Genomic DNA, 23,255 nt, shown 5'->3' with positions numbered 1-23,255 from the left:
TTAAATACATATAAAATATATTTTTCCTTTAAAAGAAGAATACATTTTACAGCTTTTGATATTTGCTATTAAAAAAACATTGAAATTCACTGAAAAAACCATAGGTTATAGACCATATATAGTTAGGAATTAGCATTTACAAAACCTTGAAAATTCACTGAAAAAACCATAGGTTATAGACCATATATAGTTAGGAATTAGCATTTACAAAACCTTATTTTACTCACACAAAACCATTGAAATTCGCATATATAGTTAGTTGCACTAACTATATATCGCGCACCCGCAATCCACTGCTGATCATGTCACATATTACATCATTCATGACATGGTCAGTAACATCACTGATGACATCACTGATGACATCTCAAATGACATCACTGATGACATCACTGATGACAACATCCAGTGACTGTATGTTTCTGTAAAGTTAAAATATGTCTTACATATTGAAGAATGAGTGGATGTATAAGTGTCTGGATGAAGGATTTAGTAGGTGCATGACTGACTGTATGAGTGAGTGATTAAATGTGTCTCACTGAGTGCATGGGTTAGTGACTAAACTGTCTTAATTTGTGCATCATTATGTCTGTTGTTCTGTAAACTGCTGCATGTGTTGATCAGTAGCTATATGAGTAACTATATGGGTTATTGATTGGTTGCCCAAGTATTTGTATGGGAGACTGAGTGTGTGTGTGGGTGGCTGGGAGGTGTATGACTCTGTGCATAGATGTGTGAGCAGTTGATTCACTAGATGTATGGGTTCAAAAGTGCATGTGGAAACAGCTGTATGGGCCGTTGACTGTCTGCATGAGTGTATTGGTGAGTGAATGGATATCTCAGTGCTACATGTCAAAGTAAGTACATATGTAAAACACAGTACATGTGAGAGTTGACATATATAAATAACTGTGCATAAGAGCCAGTGAATGTGTGACTGGCTGTATGGATCCTTGTGAACTTGTATCAGGGATTGTATAAGAGAGTAAATATGTGTTAGTATATGTTTGAATAAGTAAGGTGTGTATAACTGTATAGTTGAGGAAATGGAGGTGTGATTGATTCTTTGCATGACTGACTAGGTGTGTGAGTAACTCCATGGATGAGTGACAGTCTGTGAGTGTCTGTTTACACTGAGTGTATCTAAGGTTATATTAGAGTCTGAAGAGGTTCATCGTATTATCACATGAATGATGTCATCAGTGATGTGATCAGTAATGTCAAATGAGATGTCATCAGTGATGTCATCAGTGATGTCATTTGAGATGTCATCAGTGATGTCATCAGTGATGTCATTTGAGATGTCATCAGTGATGTCATCAGTGATGTCACTGACCATGTCATGAATGATGTAATATGTGACATGATCAGCAGTGGATTGCGAGTGCGCGATATATAGTTAGTGCAACTAACTATATATGCGAATTTCAATGGTTTTGTGTGAGTAAAATAAGGTTTTGTAAAAGCTAATTCCTAACTATATATGGTCTATAACCTATGGTTTTTTCAGTGAATATATATATATATATTCACAGAAAAAACCATAGGTTTGAGACCATATATAGTTAAGTATTTGCATTTACAAAAAATTGAAAATTCAATGAAAAAACCATAGGTTTGAGAACATATATAGTTAGGTGAATATTTTAATCATACAAAACCAATGAAATTCCCATATATAGTTAGTTGCACTAACTATATATTTCGCGCACCCGCAATCCACTGCTGATGATGTCATATATTACATCATTCATGACATGGTCAGTGACATCACTGATGACATCACTGATGACATCTCAAATGACATCACTGATGACCATTTTCAAACCGCCGCCACCGCCGAGAGTCATATTAACTTACCTCCTGAACGCCAGAGGAAGGCAGAGGCCATTGCCCACGCCGCCGCCACCGCCAAGAGTCAAGGGACAGCTGAATCCGCGCCGCCGCTCCGGGAGACTCCAAATCCCGGCGGGCACCGCGGCGGCGCGTCTGAGTGACGCGGCAGCGCACAGGGAGGGCAAACAGAGGCGCTGAAAAGGAGGAGCACCCCCGCGTCGCGGGACGCGAGCGGGACGCCCGGGGCGAAGCCCGGGCAAAGGGCGGGCCCTCTACGGCCCTCATCGGCACGAGGAGGCAGGGCAGGGCCAGAAACCCTGCGTAAGGTTTGCGAGGCATTCTACTGCTCAAGTAAGACTGTACTGTTGTAATATATAATTTGTTGTAGCCTGAGGGGTACTGGTTCCCTGTTAGCTACCATCAGTATGCCTAAAAAGGGTCCAGCACCACTCGTACAACCTACTAACACAATGGGAAATTATTTGGTGCAAACAGTGAAAAAAATTAACTTACAGAGGAGAGAATCGCTGGGTTTGAGTCTCTCACCTGACTTACACCGTTTGTCGCCATCTTCATCCCCCTCACCTGAAGACGCAGTGACCCTTCAGACTTTCTTTGATGCCTCTTCAAATTGTCCGATTACACAGGAATCTGGCCCCCTAAATGATAATATGCTGTCTGGTCCCGAGGTCTTTATCGTGGAGCATGGAAATAACTCTGACAGTGATATGGGACAAGATAATCGTGTTGACCTCACAGATGAAGATATTTCCACCACTGAACAAACTTCACGATTAGCCGCTGTGAAAAATAAAAATCCACCTAGACGGGGGGGACTAAGATCTGGGGCTAGGAGGAAGAGGGTAAACATTCCAAAGGCAAACTCAAAGGAAGCCGAAGGGGGAAGTGCTGAGATTAATGTCTGTCATGATGAGGACTTGTTTGTAAGATTTGCTGACCTAATAGATAGCAAAATCAAATCCATTGTTAAACCGTTACTCTCTAAAATCGATAAATTACAATCTGAAGTCAAAAAGCTGGGAGGGCAGTTGAACAAACTAACAGAGGGAGTTGTTAACGTTACGACGTTGGTAGCAAACCTGGATGAAAATAGCAGAGGAATTGATGATCAGGAGAGGCAGAATACGGATGATGCACCAAATAACCTACCAGCTCAGCCACCTGACCCAAAACTTATTGCTCCCAATACTAATAGAGGGGATGGTCCGCTAACGGTTGAGATACCCCCTGTACATGCTCAGTTAACTGACCCTCTTCAATTTATAGTTGAAGCGTCCCCTGTTGTTTTAGTATTGGCAAATGTTCCACCCTTAGAAGCCGGCATTGAAGAATCCCCTTCCTCTCTGTCTAACAAAGCCTTACAGTGGCTCACTACTAACATCAGGTTAGCTCCAGGGGGGGGTCAATTGCTGGCTCAAGAGATCAAAACTGTTAAAAGGGTGTCATGGCTAGGTAATCGCCCTAAAAAATTTAAGGGGGATTGCGTGGCAGTACGTTTCTTACATCCAGGCGTGTTGCCTAACATTCTTATTAACTTACTCCCACCCCAACGTAGGCAGGGTTCTGTTGTACCATTAACATTGAAGTTCTTTTATGGTGAACAGCAGAATGTCACCTACCCTAAAACACCAGCCTTCGGATGGGATATTAATTCTGACTCAAACTATAGAAGGGGCTGGGAACAACAGCGGAATACTGTAAACCAATCCGCCCCCATAGTATATCAGAATCCTTTTGCCCAACCCCTGTTATTGTCTAACCGATTTGCACCCTTATCCTTTCTGGATCATAATGACTGACTCTTGTTAGATCACTCTAGCCAGATAGAGAATAGTGTGTCAGATCATTCTAGCCAGATAGAGAATAGCGCGTCAGCCCTCAGTATACTTACTTGGAATATAGCTGGTATAAAGTCCAAAGTAGGTAATGCACCTTGGTTGGCTTTTATAACTTGGTTTGATATCATTGCTCTGCAGGAAACCTGGGACACAAATTCTTGTTTTTCTCTTGATGGCTACAGCTATTTCTGTATCCCTGCCGTGACTAGCACGGCAGGAAGAGCGAGGGGAGGACTGTTAAGCCTCTTCAAATTAGATATCAAAGGTAGCCTTAAGAAATGGGACTCAGGATCTGAGCAATGTCTTATTGTTGAACTGTCTCGCGTGGAATCTCCTAATATTTTATTTATTAATTTTTATAATTCCAATGCTGCCGACTGTACTACATATAGCCTTGGTAGATTGGACTATTTTCTGTCAGTCTATAGTGAGGATGTTAAAGCATTCGAAATCATTTTTTGGGGGGATTTTAATATACATCCCTGCTCACTTATGTGTGTTTGCGATGACTCAGAATCCCCTCCATATGGCGTATTGGTCCATCTTGAACATAACAGACAGGGGGGCTGTTTAGAAAACTTTCTCGCTAGATGGAACCTATATGAATCCAGCTGTGGGGAGGGGGGGAATAGGGCCCCTACTTTTAAGGGCTCAGACAATGACTCTATTATTGATTATATTTTTATTTCTGCATGTTTTTTATCCAAGGTTTTAATGTATAGAACTGTGATTTCCATTTTTAGCGACCATAACCCAGTCTCCATGGACCTCGTAGTGTCCGATCTTTTGGGGCGCAACCATGGTTCTTGCTATGGGATAAAAAAGCTTAAAGTTAAGGACCAGGGAAGGAAACTGAAATGGGACAGTATAATCCCAGAACCCTTCATTCAAGAAGTTCTTTTAGAGGCTGAGGAGGAGGTAGGAGTGTGTTTATCTAGCGACTCTAACGATGGGGAAGTGATCTTTGCATTTAGCAGCATTTGTAACAAGATAAATGGCAGGCTTTCTGTGACTAGTAATCCCAAGCCGAAACCTCCTAAAAGATGGTTTGATCACAGTTGCTCGAAAGCACATTCTGCATTGCTTAATGCACTGAAAACCGTTCCAAAAGATCGTGACCTCATTAGCAACAGTAGAGCACTTTACAAAAAGGCCATTGTATTAAGGAAAAAACAGCTTAAAGATGAAGCTTGGACTCAACTCACTGACCAAGCAATTTTAAAAAATAGTGGAGAATTCTGGAGGATTGTCAACCAACCTTTATTCACAGGGGAGGATAACTCCCCCTTAGAAACTAATATTCCTGATGAGGGTTGGATTAAGCATTTTAGAGACATCTATTCAGCTCATAATATCGCTGTTACTAGGGAACAGGAAGATAACACTATTTCATTAGGGAACTATTTGCACTTTGAAGTCTGTGAAGTATTATCTGCAATAGATTGTACCTTAAAGAAAAAGGCACCAGGACCAGATGGTGTTCCTGCTGATGCCTTTAAATGCTTCCCTAACTTCTGGTCAAGATTGCTCTGCAGGGTCTTTAATGCCTTAAACCGTGATAATATTCCCAAGTCATGGAAAACATCAATAATTATTCCTGTTTTTAAAAAAGGAAACAGGCAGGATCCTGCATGTTACAGACCAATCTCACTGATTGATTCTTCAGTTAAAATTCTCGGGAGAGTCATATTGGTGAAATTGAATGAATGGGCTACTGAGAATGACATCTTGAGTAATGTGCAATATGGGTTCAGACCTAAAAGAAGTACCCTGGATCAGTGTCTTAATCTTCACCTCTTGATCGAGAAATACACCAGGGCCATGGACGGGTCCATGTACCTTGGGTTCATGGACCTCTCCTCGGCGTTTGATATGGTCAATAGATCCAAGCTCTGGTTGAAGTTACTCGATATGGGTCTGGATAGATCCATAGTTAATTTACTAGCTGATTTACACACTGGCCTTACTGCTAAAGTTAGAGTTACAACGAACGGAAGGTGTACAGATGTCTTTGCGTCTGAAAAAGGAGTAAGACAGGGATGTATTCTGGCACCATTGTTATTTTCGCTTTATGTGAACACGCTGGAGCCAGCCCTTAGGGGCGTTACTAGCGACATCCCACGAGCAGGAGAGCAGGGGATACCAGTCCTCCTTTATGCGGATGACGCCGTTCTTCTTGCTCGTACTGGGGTGGGGCTTCAACGACTCCTGGATGCCTTTGAATCTTTTATGGCCTCACTTGACCTGAAAATAAACGCAAAAAAATCACAGGTTATGCTTATGGGTAGGGCCTCTAGGAGACCCTTCCATAAAATTTTCCTTTGTGGGCAGGAAAAGTTAGCACGTGTTTCCTCCTTCCCCTACCTGGGTCTCACCTTTGATGACAAAGGTAGCTGGGGCCCTCAAGTTACAAGTAGAGCATCCATGTTGGCTAGGACATCTGCTGCCCTCCAGGGGTTTTCTAAGAAACTGGGGGGTAGGCCATTTGCAGCTATCAGCAAAATATATAAGGCTAAATGTATTTCAGTTGCATCATATGGTGGCTCAGTGTGGGGTTATAGGGGTATGGAACCCATACAGACAATGGAAAATAAATTTTTTCGATCTGTTTTGGGCGTCCCCCAGTCAACCCCGACCTATACAGTTCACATGGAATTGGGGGAAGGCTACATTTCAGATCTCATTAGAACAGCCCCTTTAGTTGCTTGGATGAGGATGTGGCTGAACCCAGAAATACCTCTTAATCACACCATATTGAGGGACTGTCTGAAACTAGATAATGTACATAGGATTAGGTGGTTGATGTACATTAAGGAAAATTTTTGGAAGCTAGGGAGGCCTGAATTTTATACTGCTACTGATTCTCTAATGCTAAAAGATATAGTTTACATTAAAGCTGGAATGAAGGAGCTCCTAACCTTGGAGAGGGAAGAAATTGAGTTGAAGAAACCCTGTGTCAGGGCCAGTATATTGTTGGCTATACCCAATGGTCCTGACAATTATCTTAACGTGGTGACCCATCCATACCACAGGTTTATCTTAACTCGTTTTCGATTTAATTTGATTCATTTTAGCTTGGGGTTTTATCCTGTTTGGAGTAGCCCTGAAAAGGCACCACCATGTTCTTGTGATCATTTTTCGGAGCAAAGTACCATGCACTTTATAATGTTTTGTAGCCACTATAATGAAGCCCGGAAAATGTTTCTTGTACCTATACTCAAGGAGGCAGGATTTATCTTGGTCAGACCTGCTCTTATTTATTTACAAATGCTACAAACTCCCAGGATTATGTTTTATGTGGCTAGTTTCCTGGTGAGAGCTATTAGAAACAGGAATATTAGACTTAAAAATGTGCCTACTTGCCCTTGTAGTATAGATTAACATTTTAGTTAGTATGTTGACCTCTTGGGTCAGCATTCTTAGAAGTGAAGTAACATGGTCAGTAGTTGCCTGTTCTAATTATTTTTCATGGGACACCCTTAGCATACTTTTTAACTTTTTAACATTTCTTAGTTTTTATAGTACTTTTGCACTTTTGCACTTTAGCACTATGCACTTTTTACCAGCTAGGCTGATGTTAAAATGTAATATTGTGTATGTTGGTCTCATCAACTCGTCGCTGGTTCTTTTTAAACTTGTTATTTTTAAACTGTTTCTTAAATGTTTTTAATGTATGTGTTGTTTTTGTTTTATACACTTGTCATTGTCTTTGTATGATATTAAGTTATCGCAATAAAGTATTTGACTGACTGACTGACATCACTGATGACATCTCAAATGACATCACTGATGACATCATCCAGTGACTGTGTGTTTCTGTAAAGTTTAAATATGTTTTACATATTGAAGAATGAGTGGATGTATAAGTGTCTGGATGAAGGATTTAGTAGGTGCGTGACTGACTGTATGAGTGAGTGAATAAATGTGTCGTACTAAATGCATGGGTTAGTGACTAAACTGTCTGAATGTGTGCATCAGTATGTCTGTTGTGGTGTAAACTGCTGCATGTGTTGATCATTAGCTATACGAGAGGCTATATGTGTTATTGATTGGTTGCCCAAGTATTTGTATGGGAGATTGAGTGTGTGTGGGGGTGGCTGGGAGGTGTGTGACTCTGTGCATAGATGTGTGAGCAGTTGATTCACTAGGTGTATGAGTTCAAGAGTGCATGTGGAAACAGCTACATGGGCGGTTGACTGTGTGCATGAGTGTATTGATGAGTGAATGGATATCTCAATGCTACATGTCATAGTAAGTACATATGTAAAACACAGTACATGTGAGAGTTGGCATATATAAATAACTGTGCATGAGAGCCAGTGAATGTGTGAGTGGCTGTATGGATCATTGTGAACTTGTATCAGGGGTTGTATAAGAGAGTAAATATGTGTTAGTATATGTTTGAATAAGTAAGGTGTGTATAACTGTATAGTTGAGGAAATGGAGGTGAGATTGATTCTTTGCATGACTGACTAGGTGTGTGAGTAACTCCATGGATGAGTGACAGTGTGTGAGTGTCTGTATACACTGAGTGTATATAATGTTATATTAGAGTCTGAAGAGGTTCATCGTATTAGCACATGAATGATGTCATCAGTGATGTGATCAATGATGTCAAATGAGATGTGATCAGTGATGTCATCAGTGATGTCATTTGAGATGTCATCGATGTCATCAGTGATGTCATTTGAGATGTCATCAGTGATGTCATTTGAGATGTCATCAGTGATGTCATCAGTGATGTCACTGACCATGTCATGAATGATGTAATATGTGACATCATCAGCAGTGGATTGCGGGTGCGCGAAATATATAGTTAGTGCAACTAACTATATATGGGAATTTCCTTGGTTTTGTAAAAAAATTTACCTAACTATATATGGTCTCAAACCTATGGTTTTTTCATTGAATTTTTATATATATATATATATATATGCCTCCCAGTCCAAGCATTAAAGCATTACATGGCGATTCTACATGGCGATTCTGCAGCACTGACTTGTTTGAGTGCATGTTTCTGTCAGAACATTCTCAGTAGCATTTTGCTCCCATGCAATATTCTGTCTTGTACTGCTTCTTTGCTTCTTATGTTTCTCTTGCAGACGGTCTATAGCATAACATCTGCTGGCACACGGGCAAACCCGAGGTTGGCAGCTCCATTATGGTACAGCCTAAATATGTCATGTTTGGTATCAAACAACATGCCTTCTCACCCCTGACACAAATCTCATGTTGAGGGCAATGTGGCATCCACCTTAGAGGTTGCCCTACTGGCCAGCTTCTCTGTGCTCTAGCTGGCAAGCCCACGTTTCCCGCAGTTGCTGACGCCAAGACAGAATATTGACCTCCTTCCAGGGAGTGTGATCACTCCCAGGAACAAAGGCTTGGGCAGGAAGAAGGTCACTCCTCCCTCGTCCCAAGCAGGCTAGTGAAGTGGCACATCAAGGAAGTGAGCTTCAAAGGCTGCACCGCCTCAGATATGTATCAGAGCTCACTTCCAGAGAAGAAAACAGCCCTGCCCTCAGGCACATTTGCACCCAGACAGGCAGGAAATTAGTTAGTCAAGGTAATGTACACCCCCAGAAGGCTACCCATAACTCCAGGGTGAGCAGCCTGGTCTTTATACTAAAATTAGATAAGATATCCGCCATCTTTAGGAGTAGCAGAATAGAGGGTTCTGGGTAGAAAAGATGACCCACTCCCGGGGATGTGGTCACCTCAGTGGAGGATTAGCTGCAGGGACTAGCAACCCTTTGGTTTCTTCTCTCCCACACCCCTAACTCCCCTAAATATAGGATTTAAGGGACACCCCTGACACCAGAACCTCAGTTCTGAAAACCCACATCAAAGAAGACAGAAGAAGAGACCTATGTCTGGGAAAACAGGACCTGTACAAAGCAAAAGAGGGATACCCAGCACCTGTGGCAATACTCCTGGAACTGCCCAACCGAAGCTCATACTAGACCATCTCTTGTTTCTCCCCAGTCAGAGAGACACCCTGTGGAAGCCTTAAGCACCCTCAGACTCCCCTGGATTAGTAGCACGAATCCCCTGCAAACTGCAGGTAAAACAGCGCCCCGTATCCAAAGAATCGCTGTCCATTGGGCCCTCAGAGGGATCACCCAAATCCAGACGGTCTAGCGCATTGTGGGAACTGTAGTTCTGCCTTCCATGAAGTTACAGGCAGCCACCCCATTCCCTGGGACCATCGGACATCAAAGTTACCTTCTGATCTACTTACCACTGCCAAAGCGTGTTGGTCGCAGTCCAGCAACTGACCTCTGCATTCGACTCTGCACCTAGAGAGACCTCCATCCTACATTCAGCCGACATCAGCAGCAGCCACGGTATTGTGTTTTTGCAGCGTTTTCCCTGTAGCACTGTTTCAGCAGTAAAAGCAGCTCTCCTGCGGCTCCCGTTCAGCACCTGGGACAGCCAGGACAACTTTGCACCCTGTATCCACGGCCAGGTAAAATTGAACTGACTGTCGTGGCTTGGTCCTGGGACCCACATCACTACTATCCCGCAAGGGTGCAACGCGACTTGACCTGAACTAATGGTTTTTCCCATTCACCGCAATGTTACATTTTCACTGTATTATTTATTTTGCAAGCTTTTATGTTGCTTCAAAAATCTATAACTCTGATTATATGTATGCTATTCTGTTTCTTTTAGTGTTTAAATTACCATCAAAATATTCTCTATTTTTATAAATTGGTTTCAAACTTCTCACAAGTTGTCTCAATTACTGTTGGTACTTTGAAATGCTTAACATATGTTCCTCAAGTAGAGCCTGACTGCTCTTTGCCACACTACCAGGACTGAGCTAATTATTTATTATTGTGAATCCAAGGACCATCTTTTGGGTATCATGATAGTATGGCATGGTGAGGCCTAATCCCCACAACACATAATACTCCACTTTCCTACAGTTACCTCATGTGATTAACTGCCAATGCAGGGGCGGAGGCTTGCAAGGAACAGAATTTTTTTTAACACAGTCCATGTTCATTGAATTGACTTGTGCTGCGTTTAGAAATAATGTTTCCTTTTTGGAAAGACATTGGGGAGAGCAGGAAGGGGACTCTCAGACTATTGCCTTTTCCCTCGAGGTAACCAGAAAAGATTCTCAAAGGAAAGGGGTCCCAGGGAGACCCTGTCCCCTTTGGGAATCAGTTACCACCTCCTTTAAGATGATGGTAACTTATTAACAGTTTTGAATCCCAATTGCAGTCGCAAACCATTGATACTTACCATACTGATTCACAATTAGAAAGGAATACCCCTTTCACAGAGCTTCCTAGTTACAATTCAATATGAGCCACAAATCTAGTTTTGTGAGTCACACATGTTTTCCTCACTCTCAAAATGGGCTTAGTATATAGGTAATGGCTCTTATGCAGTCACAGACAATGATTTTATGAATTGCAGGGTTTGTGACCACAAATGGGCTTTGCATATTGGAACATAGTTTTCATGCTTTTCCTTCAGGTATCTCTCAATAGTTAAAGTTCCAAAGGAGTACAAGCCTTGGTTTCCCAGCTCAATATCTACTCACAAAGTCTGCAAGTGGCCTTTCTAAAATGAGGGAGTCTTTGGCAATTTGTCTCCTGCTTGTGAATATTCTCTAGTGCAAATTACACCTATGCCTTACTGTTCTAAATGTGCAGAAACTTGTGATGGTAAAGCACTTTCTTTGTCCCCAGTGGTCAACAAGTTCTTTCTTCAATATAAAATGAATTACTACCCATGTCTCCTGTTTACACAAAACAATGGCAGTGTTTAAGAGTAGGGGCTTTTTAATCACACATGCACTTTGTTCAGGTGAAAGGATTCGTACATTTTCAAACACTGAAAGCATTATTTTCCCTTTAAAATTCCAAGGCCATGTGACTTTTTTTAAGCTCAGTTAAATATGATTGCGCATTCTAAAAACAAATTTCAGCCTTGGCATAATCTGAAGAAAACATTGTGGGGAAGCTTATAATGCAATACTTCCTGAATGCTCTTCACTACCTCTGCTACCAATTTGACACACATTGTACAAGAAAGCAAAATCCACTATGCTTTTCTCTAATTCAAAACACCATCGTCATTTATTGCTTTAGGTAGGCTTTGTGTAGCTGGTGATAGACAGGGTCCTACCAAACTGTTCTCAAGAGACTGCAGTTTAACTTTCTTTTTTATCTCACCAAATTGATGTTTGCTTTTTTTACAGAGCAGCCTGAATCCAATTAAGGGGATGGGTGTCGCCTCATTGAGTGTCATCTACGGCTCTCTCATCATTTCCTCAATGTTCCTGCCATCTATAATAATCAGGAAATGTGGTTGCAAGTGGACTCTGGTTGGCTCCATGTGTTGCTATGTCATATACACATTGGCAAACTTCTACCCACAATGGTACTGAACATATTGAACATTTGTCATGTAGTAAAAAACATGAACTGCTGTAGACCACCAATAAAGTGCAATGATACACCATGCGCTCAAGGGATTTCAAGCCAAAATGAATTAGAGAAAAGGCGAACTACAAGTACCAGAATGCAATGTGATTTACCGAAAAGCCACCTCTGGTGCCACACATGAGATCTGGCTACTTGGTGACTAGGAGACATATTCTTTGTTGGATAGTGAAACCTAGATATTTCCTATCAAGTTCACCTTGCAATAGGGGTCTTGGGCGCCTACTTATAAACCTGCCATCCTGAAGAATATAAAAACAAGTATTGCGAAAGCCAAGCGGTCTCTGCTTTTAGGACATATTGGCTCTGTCAATGTTGTTTGGCAATTCTGTGCAGCATTAGCAAAAGAAAAAGAAAGATTGTATTTCCCCACTGTACATCTATTATTAATTCTACCTATGTTGCTCACATTCATTAATCTGATCATTTGCTACATGTTGGTTTACTTTCCATTTTGTACCTCAGTGCCTTTGTCTTTTGGCCCTAAGACTATAATATCATTACATACGGTCTCCTCTAGGACTTGGTGGCTGGCCCAACCTGTGCCAGGGCAAAAGAGTCATTCACTCCATCCCCCTGATGGAGGTGTCAACTGTCAAATTTTAAAATGTCCATCAGCCTGACAGATATTTCAAGCACTGATAGGAACCACCATCAAGACAGTTCCTGCCAATGCATTGAAACTTTGCCGAATGGCTCCGTCCAACATGACAGAGCCATACCGTAAAGATAGAATATTTTTTATTTTCAAAACAAAAATCCTAAAGCGGTATTTTCTTTTTGAAAAAAAAGCAGTGCCCCCTTGCAATGGGAGCTTTCTCTCACAGTGAAGGGAGATTGAAAAACAGCTATTTGTCTGAACATCTAAATTAGGCGAGTGGACTTATATAGCCAAATCTCCAATGGCCCTTAATCCATTGGGATGTAGTAACAAGTACCCCCTGGGAAAAGTTTAGATTCCTAGGGCAGGGCAATATACAATTGAGATAAATATCCCTAGGCAACTCAGAGTCAAGACAAGTTAACAGACCACAGAATTCACATGTATGATATAGGACTCAGGTAACCTGCAAAATCATTAAAAAAAATAATTTCTTTAATGCAAATTTCATTTAAAAACATTATGAGACACAATTTACCCATCCATTGATTACATATATGAGTAGATATTTCCAATATCAATGCTCAGAGACATATAGTAAAATCGACAGACATACATTATCAAAAAGACATAACAATATACAATCAATAAAGAGACAAAAATGCAACAAACACTATATAGATAGGTATTTTTGGAGTGGCTATACATTTGATCTTCTCTGCGTGCATTTCGGCGTATAATGCGCCTTCATCAGGACAGCCACAAAACTTCATAAATGAAGAAATTTAAAATAAGTACACTGAGTGCAACGATTCACAATAAAAAAATGGTGGGACTATCACTACCTTCAAAAGACCGTCAACCTCTAAGTGTGAGTGGAGTAAACAAGGGTGAGTAAGTGAGCCACTAGAAGAGACCATCACAGATAGTGTGGAGATGTTCATGCACACATAGGAGGATAGTGTCTATTCTGAGAAAGGACGGGAAAGGGGGAAGTATTTGGGGGTGCGTGGTTTGGGGGGCAGACCAATTATTTACAATATGTTATCTTAAGCATAAAATATTCTTGCGTTTGTCATGATAAGTAGTTAGATGTTACACACCTTAACCTTTTTTAAAACATGGTGGTGGAGACTACCTAAGGGTCTATGGTGAACCGTTTACCAGACGCGAGATGCATGTCTGGTCGCCAAAGAAATAATCTTATTGAGAATAGAAGGGAAGGGAATATCTGAAAAATTAGAACAGACTGGATAAGCTTGAAAGCTTTCTTGAAGACAGACAACAAGGTGTCAAATTAGGCTCCCATAAATCTGTCTGCAGGAAGCTTACCAAAGGTGTGCCACAGGGCTCATGTCTGAGCCCTACGTTATTTAACGTATATGTGGCCCCTTTGGCAGAGATTATAAGATCTTACGGGTTCTCCCCAATCTCCTACGCTGACGATACTCAGCTGTTGTTTCCCTTTCAAACCATCACACCTGCAGTCATGCAGTCTTTCCAAAACGGCATGAGAGCGGTGGCTGGTTGGATGGCCCAGAACTTCCTCCAATGCAATGTGACCAAAACGGAGGTCATGTTGTTTGGAGGGGCCACCCTGCTCTGGTCGCCAGATTGGTGGCCACTTGAGCTAGGACCTGTCCCAGCGCCCAAACAGACCATCAAAAATCTGGGGGTACGCCTGGACCAAACTTTGATTATGAAAGATCACGTCAGCCAGGTCACGGGAACGTGTTTCCGCACAATTGGTCTTCTCTTATTGAGAATAGAAGGGAAGGGAATATCTGAAAAATTAGAACAGACTGGATAAGCTTGAAAGCTTTCTTGAAGACAGACAACAAGGTGTCAAATTAGGCTCCCATAAATCTGTCTGCAGGAAGCTTACCAAAGGTGTGCCACAGGGCTCATGTCTGAGCCCTACGTTATTTAACGTATATGTGGCCCCTTTGGCAGAGATTATAAGATCTTACGGGTTCTCCCCAATCTCCTACGCTGACGATACTCAGCTGTGGTTTCCCTTTCAAACCATCACACCTGCAGTCATGCAGTCTTTCCAAAACGGCATGAGAGCGGTGGCTGGTTGGATGGCCCAGAACTTCCTCCAATGCAATGTGACCAAAACGGAGGTCATGTTGTTTGGAGGGGCCACCCTGCTCTGGTCGCCGGATTGGTGGCCACTTGAGCTAGGACCTGTCCCAGCGCCCAAACAGACCATCAAAAATCTGGGGGTACGCCTGGACCAAACTTTGATTATGAAAGATCACGTCAGCCAGGTCACGGGAACGTGTTTCCGCACAATTGGTCTCTTACGGCGTATATTCCCTTTCCTACCAAACACCTATAGGAAAACGCTGGTACAGGCACTAGTCCTTGGACGGGTAGACTATTGTAATAGTCTACTCATTTCCGCCAACCATGAACAACTACGTAGACTGCAGGTGGTGCAGAACACCGCGGCAAGACTCATCCTGAATGCCCCTCCCCGTACCCCCTCCCGTCCTCTCCTCTCCCACCTCCACTGGCTTCCAGTGCAACAGAGGGTAAACTTTAAACTCTGCTGCATTATGCATAAGTGCATTTATGGGTCTGGTCCCAAATATCTAAAAGATATTTTTTTTCCCTACTCTCCCGGACGTGCTCTGCGATCCAGCAACACTATGTTGCTGCATGTACCTAAAGTTACCAGAGCGAGACAGGGAGGCCGAGCACCCTCCCTTAAAGGCCCCTTGTTGTGGAATTCCCTTCCACCGCAGCTGAGACAAATTTCCAATCTTTTTTCCTTTAGGAAGAAACTAAAAACTCTCCTGTTCACATCAGATTAACCTGACCTTTCTCTCGGTCACCCCCTCAATATAATTTGTCCATCTCATACAGTAGCCACGCGCGGAGATACCCCTTCGGGGCTGATTCAGGCGCGCTATAAGAATTTAAATAAATAAATAAATAAATAAGTATCTAATCATTAGGAAGTGGTCATTTATATGTGGAGCCATTTTTTAAAAGACAGACGATTATTTTACCAAGAGTTCAGACAGTGAGTTGTCTATGCCCGAAAAGTGATAATTATTCCAGGAAAGTCCGATGAATGTGCACTAAATAAGGTCATGATGAAAATGGGAGAAAGAAAAAGATTTAAAATGGGGAGAAGCCAAATTGCGTGTCTAAAGGCAAAGTGATATATGTATGAATACCTGCATAGTGAGTGACAAATGGAGCCTTGTACTTCTAACATGAGGTTTACATAAGTGGTCGACTTTCAGGACTTCGTCTCAGAAAGAGATTAGGTTTGTAATACAGGGATGCGAGAACCACACGATATTTCAAAGTCAAGATGAAAAGGTGTACATCAAAACTAAACCCTTTGGGCCATGTGAGAAGTTTGGCCACGACGGAAAAAGAGTAGTCTTAGCCATCGTCAAACTGTGGTCCATCTGTATTAAATGTAATTAATCAACTGGGAGGGATGAGGAATTAACAGTGTCCGTTTCTTTCCCCGATAATATTCAGTTGCAATCAACAAAATTGGACACTTGTTACACTGTTTGACTTTTGGTTCAGTGCAAATAAGGAAACCCTCAGAGAAGTCAATGTATGTTTGAGGTTAGCGGTATATTGGCTTCATCCGCCCCACACTGACATTCATGCAGTTATCATCGGGTTTTTCCTCTTGGTGTGTACTGCTAGCCTCATCCAGAGGCACCTCCAGTCTCGAGTGCAGTGTCCAGAGACAAAAAGGACTTTCCCAAAAGGATAGGATAAAAATGAAGGAGAGTGCCCAGAATTTTTTTTAATATTGGGCAAACTTTCATTAGTTAAAAATTGCGAATACTCATTAGTAGGCCAAGTTACGGGACTATATGGTATTACTCAGGTAATATTGTCGACATGTTTCAGCTCGACAATATTGTCAGAGTAATACCTTATAGGTATATCACTCCGGGGGCAGAGTCAGCACAAGGCAGGAGGAAGGACTCCATGCGGCTCTGTGGCGATCGAAGGCACCCCTGTAGGAAGTAGAAGTCGTAACTACGACAGATCAAGAAGAATACAATACTCATCTCAATGTATTGAGTTGTGGGATTACCGCACAATTCGTGTGAGTAGCTTTATATGTTTGTTTGTACCAACCCTTTGTAAGTCCTGACGAAAGCTCTACAGACCGCCTGGCCCAATAGAGCTGAAACATGTCGACAATATTACCTGAGTAATACCATATAGTCCCGTAACTTGGCCTACTAATGAGTATTCGCAATTTTTAACTAATGAAAGTTTGCCCAATATTAAAAAAAATTCTGGGCACTCTCCTTCATTTTTATCCTATCCTTTTGGGAAAGTCCTTTTTGTCTCTGGACACTGCCCTCGAGACTGGAGGTGCCTCTGGATGAGGCTAGCAGTACACACCAAGAGGAAAAACCCGATGATAACTAATGAAAAAAAATATTATGGCCTAATGAGACCCTCACAGGGAACTCTGGATATTATATTTTTATTTATAGTGTTTTATATAGCGCGGACAAGACCCGTGGGTATCAGAGCGCTTCACATAAAAAGATTACAAATTACAGATTGACATTATAGTAGCAATTATAACAACAAACATATATGAGGTAGTAGGCGATATGCTATCAGGGGTGATTAGATAAATATATTCCTAACGCCTGTGACATTAGCCTTAGGAGGTGCATAGGCTTGTGTCATAGTCATATCGTCAGGCTCGGTGAGGTAGGGTTACGTAGTATTATCAGTACAATTCCATGAGTAATTAGCAATAAGAGTTGAATAGGTTTAGCTTGTGGCAAGGATTAAATAGATAAACCAAGTAGGGTAGAGAATTATATCATTATGGGTGTGAGATACAGTGTAGAGATCACATATATATGAGGTAGCCTTAAAGTGTATAGCCGAGGTTTGATCGGGAATCAGTCATTTGTCTAATTGATCTTCAAATTATTCATGGTGAGTCCGATCTTCTTTGTCTTGAGTGTTCATAATAATGGTCGGTAGGTATCTCTTATGTAGGGTATTTACTCATCAAGTGGTTCTTCAGTTCCCGTTTGAATTTTACAGTGTTTTGAATCACCCTGATGTTAGGAGGGAGTGAATTCCAGACTCTGGGGGCGGCTCCGGAGAATGCTCGGTCATAGGTCTTTTTCTTCCGGAAGAAGGCCGGTCGTAATAGCAACTCATTAGCGCTTCTAGTTGGTCTGTTACCTCCCGATAGTTTAATTTTCTTGGCTAGATATATAGGCGTGTTGTAGTGAACCGCTTTGTGGGTAATACAGGCCATCTTCATTTTAATTCTAGCTTCGTAGGGTAGCCAGTTTAGTGCCTTTAGGTGGGGAGATATGTGATCGAATTTCCTCGTTCCCGTGATGAGTCTTGCCGCAGCGTTGAGACAGGCTTTTAGTGGTGCAGTGGATGTTTTCGGTAGGCCAGCTAACGTGGTGCAGCCATATTCAATTCTCGAGATCACTAGTGATTGGATAGCCAGTTTTAGATCTGCTTCGGAGATAAAGGGTTTCAGTTTTCTTAGATAGTTCAGGTGGAAACGGGCGCTCTTGGCCATTGTGTTGATGTGGTCTTTCATGTCGAGGTTCTCATCTAACGTAATTCCTAGTGATTTAGCTGAGTTAATTAGGGTCGGAGTACAGTTTAGCGCAGTCACCAATTTAGTCCATTCTTTTACCTCTGGTTGACTCCTTGCTGGTGATATTAGTAGGAATTCTGTTTTATCGGCATTAAGTTTTAGATGATTAGCTGTTAGCCATTGTAACGCTCGCTTTAGTGTTTCATTCATTAGGTCAATGTCATCCCGACAGGCGATCTTCATATATATTTGCGTGTCGTCTGCGTACATGTGATAGGAGATCTGTGATTTTCGAAGAATCTCCGTGAGAGGTTCTACATACAGGTTGAATAGATCTGGGGATAACGTTGAGCCTTGCGGGACCCCTATTGCGTTAGGGCACGGGGAGGAGATTGCTTGGTTGACCAGGAATAGTTGTGTCCTGTTCTGTAGGAAGGAGTTAAACCATTTCAGTACGTTTCCAGATAAACCCATCCTGTCTCGTAGCCTGGTCATCAATAATTCGTGATTTACAGTGTCAAATGCTGATGACAAGTCTAGTAGGATCAGTAGGCACGCATGATTTTGGTCTAGGGCTTGTAAGGCGTCATCAACAATATGCAGGATCGCCATTTCAGTACTATGTCCAGTTCTGAAACCTGATTGGCAGTCATCTAGTAATGAGAACTTAGCGATGTGTTGACTCAGTTGGCCCTGCACGCATTTCTCAATAAGTTTGGCAAGTAAAGGGATGTTGGTCACTGGTCGATAGTTCTTCGGGTCTGTTGCATCCGCTGTCGGTTTTTTGATGATGGGAACTACCTGCCCAGTTTTTAGGCAGTCAGGGAGGGTCCCTTGTGCAAGTGAAGCATTTATAATCTCAGTCCAGATGGGAATTAGGGTGTGGCTGATTTCTCTTACACATTTTGCCGGTAGAGGGTCTTGATAGTGGTTGTTCGGTCTGAGTTCTGCTAGCGTTTTGGCGATCTTTCCCTGGTCATATAGTTCAAATGTGTCCCAGTTTGCCTTATTTTTTGTTTGAAGACCTTCAGTTGTCGCATTAGCCTCATTTGTAGGTGAGGGAAGGGTCATGAGGTTAGCTGCTGCACTTGTGAGCTCAACTTCTAGTAGTTTGTTTTTTTCCGTGAAAAATGAAGAGAATTCCTCGCAGCTTATGGGAGTTTTTGAGTTCTCTTGAGTCGTTTTGGCTAGTTTATTTGACTGTTGTTTTAAGATCTCGAAGAGTTTTCTTGGTCTGTTTGTGGCATTGTCGAGTTCAGCCCTTATAAATTCTTTTTTGGTGTTGATTATCTTTTTGTTATATTGTTTTCTAGTTTTTCTGAGGGCTTTCAGCTCAGGGGAGGAGGGATGTTGTCTCCATTTCCTTTCAGCCATTCTCAGTTTTCGCCTGTCCTCGTTCAATGCCTCATTAAACCAAGGATTTTTTGGCTTTTCTGAGACACTTTTCAGTTTTTGAGGCAAGGTGTCATTGACTATATTACCGATCGAGGTTATGTAGTGATCCGTCAGCTCGTTGACATTGACATTCTGCCTGTTGTTACTCACATCTTTCAACCAGTAGTTCAATATTAGCTTCTTTTGTATCTCGAATCAGTTTTTTGCACTTGCGGGGTTGCACGGTCCTGCCCTTTTTCATTGTGGGTATCGCGAATGTTATGGCGTGATGGTCAGACCAATCACACGGGTCTATAGCAAGGATTGAAGTCTCTTTGTTTCTTGAAATAATCCAGTCTAGAGTCGCTCCTTGTGAGTGAGTGGGCTGGGTGCATGCTTGCGTAAGGTTTAGCTCATCGAGGAAGTCTTTAATCGAGTTAACCATTTTGTCATTGCCGTCGTCCCAGTGGAGGTTAAAGTCACCTAGGAATATGTTGTTGGCATTCGAGTTAGAGTTGGCAGTGATGATCTCTATTAGTTGCTCTGTGAATTTTGTGTTATCTCCTGGTGGGTGGTAGAACGCATGCAGGTTATACCTTTGATTATTTAGTGATCTTATGTTAAGACCAAGGTATTCACAGGATTCTATGGGGTCAGATTGGAATTGGTTGACCTTAATCTCCGAACGGTGAATGCACGCTATACCTCCTCCCACTTTCCTTGGTCTGTCTAACCTGACAATGTTATATTGAGGTGGTACTAGGAGATCAATGGTAGGAGATGATGATTCACTGAGCCATGTTTCCGTGAGGATGGCCAAGTCGATTTCCTTGTTGATGATGAGGGCGGCTATATCTGACGCATGTTTAGTTGCCGAACGACAGTTAAGAAGTAGGCATTTCAGGGCTTTCTGTGAGTTAACGGGGTTTTCATTTTCAGTTTCGGTTGTAGTTACCTGAATATGTTGTAAGTTGTGGTGGATTGCTTTCCTGTCATTCTTTCTGGACGTTCTATTAGAGTCAATAGGTACAATTTCGATATACTCCTCCTTTCCCTGAGCCGGTTGTTCATAAGATCGAAGTAATATAACCTAAATAGTTAACAAATGGGTGTTACCATATTGTGGTAATGAAGTGGTACATTTTGGTATCAAATTTCATGTTGCTGCTATCTCTACTGTCACTTTTTTGGGTCAAGTGTCTTTTAAACCCCTGCCTCATGTGTTTTTGAAAAAGCTTTGACATGTTTCTTTCATTTGAATTAACTTTTAGATTACTTTTTTTGTTTCACTTTTTCAATAGACATTTTGGATTAGAAGTTTTTGAAACTGAGATAGAGCATTACAATGTAAAGTATTCCATTTAAATAAAAATCAGCCATGACAAAAGGAGACATTATGTGCCTAAAATACAAAAACAGCAATGGCACTTAAAAACAGATACAGAAGGTGATGGTAAAACATGGCTGTACATTGAATTACAAAAGTAGAGACAATACAACCGATATAATTCATATATTTTAACTTAACATTTTGAAAATATTGCACCTCTATAGTAATACTTCACATACCTTCATGAATCATCCCCAGTATGAGTATGTAGGTTCAACCTAAACACAAACATGTGTCTATGGATTCTGTTAATCATCTCTTAATTAAAATAACTTAAATCTCCTGCTCTCTGGTTCTTTATAACATCCTCTAGGTTAAGCATATATAATACTCGAGCACGAACTGATAATAGCATTGAATACATTTAATAAGAATACATAATGGTAGGCATCTGGATTAATAAAACACCTACAATCTTCAAGACACTTTCGGTCACATGCCTCTTAATATACTCCTAAAACGTTATTAGGGATACATTTAATCTCAGGTGGTATATTCATAAAAGGTTTAAATAACTAATTACAAATATTATTTTGAGTTATTGTTTGTTATTCCAAAACCTTTGGTTTTGTTGAAATTGGACATTTAAGCTCAATATGCAATTTATAGGTATTCATACTTTTCCATGATCATTCTGTTGAGATCATTTCTAATGAGAGAGACAGATGAACATATATTGCTATACCTCCATTTGCTGCAGAGGTGTACATACCCCCTAACTGATGTTTCTTAAGCTTATCCACTTTTCCGTGAAACAATGTTCCTCTTGAAAGAATATTCTCCTTGAATAAGTGCTACAAAAATGTAATTAGATGAGATAAGAAAGTATTTTGTTTCTTCCCAGTAAAAATATACCTCTAACAATCCTAGATAATGTGAGCATTTACCACTTTTTAAAAGGAAAATTAAACTTCTATCTATAAAAGTAAACATAACTATTTAAAACATCTTTTGCTTTAATAAAACAAAACTTTTTGGGTCAAATGTAAATAATACAACAATATAAGATATGGCATTGCAATACACGCATAGGGGTAAGACTAAAAAAATCTAAAATAAGAATAAACTTGGAATATCAAAAGGAAGGGCAGTGACAAGAAAACAGGCCCAAGCTGAGCCGAAATGCAAGCAAAATACCTTGGACTGATGACAGAGATGAACAAAGCCAAGGAAAAGCTCCCTGAACACAGAAACATAGTTAGCAAAGCAAAGAAACAAACAAAGAAACCATCAAATATATTTAATGTAAAACATATTCATAACAGAAACCTATGTAAAACAAATCCATCAAGAATGTTATTAATACATTTGGAAAGCTATAAGTAAATTAAATGCATCGACTAGAATTACATGAGTAAAGTAATATTTGGTGGCCCATTGAAACCGATGACAGGAAACAACTCCAATTGATTAAAATGAATACAGGACAATGGCGAGTCAGTGTTGTTGTAATGAACATGTTGTATGGTGGAATGGTTTATTAAATTACTGCATTACTTTTCAGGTACACTTTGATCCCAGCTGCTATTATCCTGGGAATTGGTGGAGGCCCATATTGGGCTTCAAAATGCACCTACCTTACTTTAAGTGGACTTCGGTATGCAGAGAAAAATGGAAAAGACAAGATGGACGTTGGTAACCTGTATTTTGGAATATTTTTCCTGGTATACCAATCATCCGGTGTATGGGGAAATCTAATTTCTTCTTTGATATTTAGTCAGAGACCCATTAATGGTAAGTAGTAAACATGTTTTTGTTTTTGTTATTAGCATTAAACTAGTTCATATATTGTATGTACCTGACCCTGTTTCATTAAGTTGGTCCATTACTGAACACTGCAAACGTCCTCCAAACATAATACACTTTAGTCTAAACATATCTGTATCAAAACTGCCAATATTCTCTCTACGCACGATCATCTCCATTTTTGAGTACTTCTCACTGAGGCATCATAGGAAAGATATGTCATTCTTGTACCATATGAATTAGTTCTTTGGTGTCTATTAGGATGGCCGGTGGATCGCCACTGCCCGTCTGATGGTGGTAATCCACCCGCAATTTTCCACCGACCGCCCACCAATTCCCCCGCCAAATTACGATGGCGGTGGGGACCCTGGCGGACGGAAAGACCTTCTGCCAGTTTTCC

The 23,255-nt window shown here is 41.2% G+C and overlaps 1 protein-coding gene across 4 annotated transcripts in view; it reads left to right on the top strand.

Annotated features, from left to right (window-relative positions):
• The window catches only part of LOC144763193 (protein unc-93 homolog A-like), a 518,977-nt gene that overhangs the window by 266,915 nt on the left and 228,807 nt on the right, over positions 1-23,255 (top strand). For 2 of the 4 annotated variants that reach the window (XM_078648556.1, XM_078648555.1), the window contains exons 3-4: positions 11,914-12,095; positions 22,614-22,843. In XM_078648556.1, the coding sequence (XP_078504682.1) occupies positions 11,914-12,095; positions 22,614-22,843 (412 nt within the window). The remainder of the gene's footprint in view (positions 1-11,913; positions 12,096-22,613; positions 22,844-23,255) is intronic. The other 2 variants (XM_078648557.1, XM_078648558.1) reach the window with 2 other exon arrangements.

Source organism: Lissotriton helveticus, chromosome 6 (assembly GCF_964261635.1).
Source record: "Lissotriton helveticus chromosome 6, aLisHel1.1, whole genome shotgun sequence".
In the NCBI taxonomy this organism is placed as follows: domain Eukaryota; kingdom Metazoa; phylum Chordata; class Amphibia; order Caudata; family Salamandridae; genus Lissotriton; species Lissotriton helveticus.
Note: the sequence above shows the minus strand (reverse complement) of the source record. Positions and strands in the feature narration are given on the sequence as shown.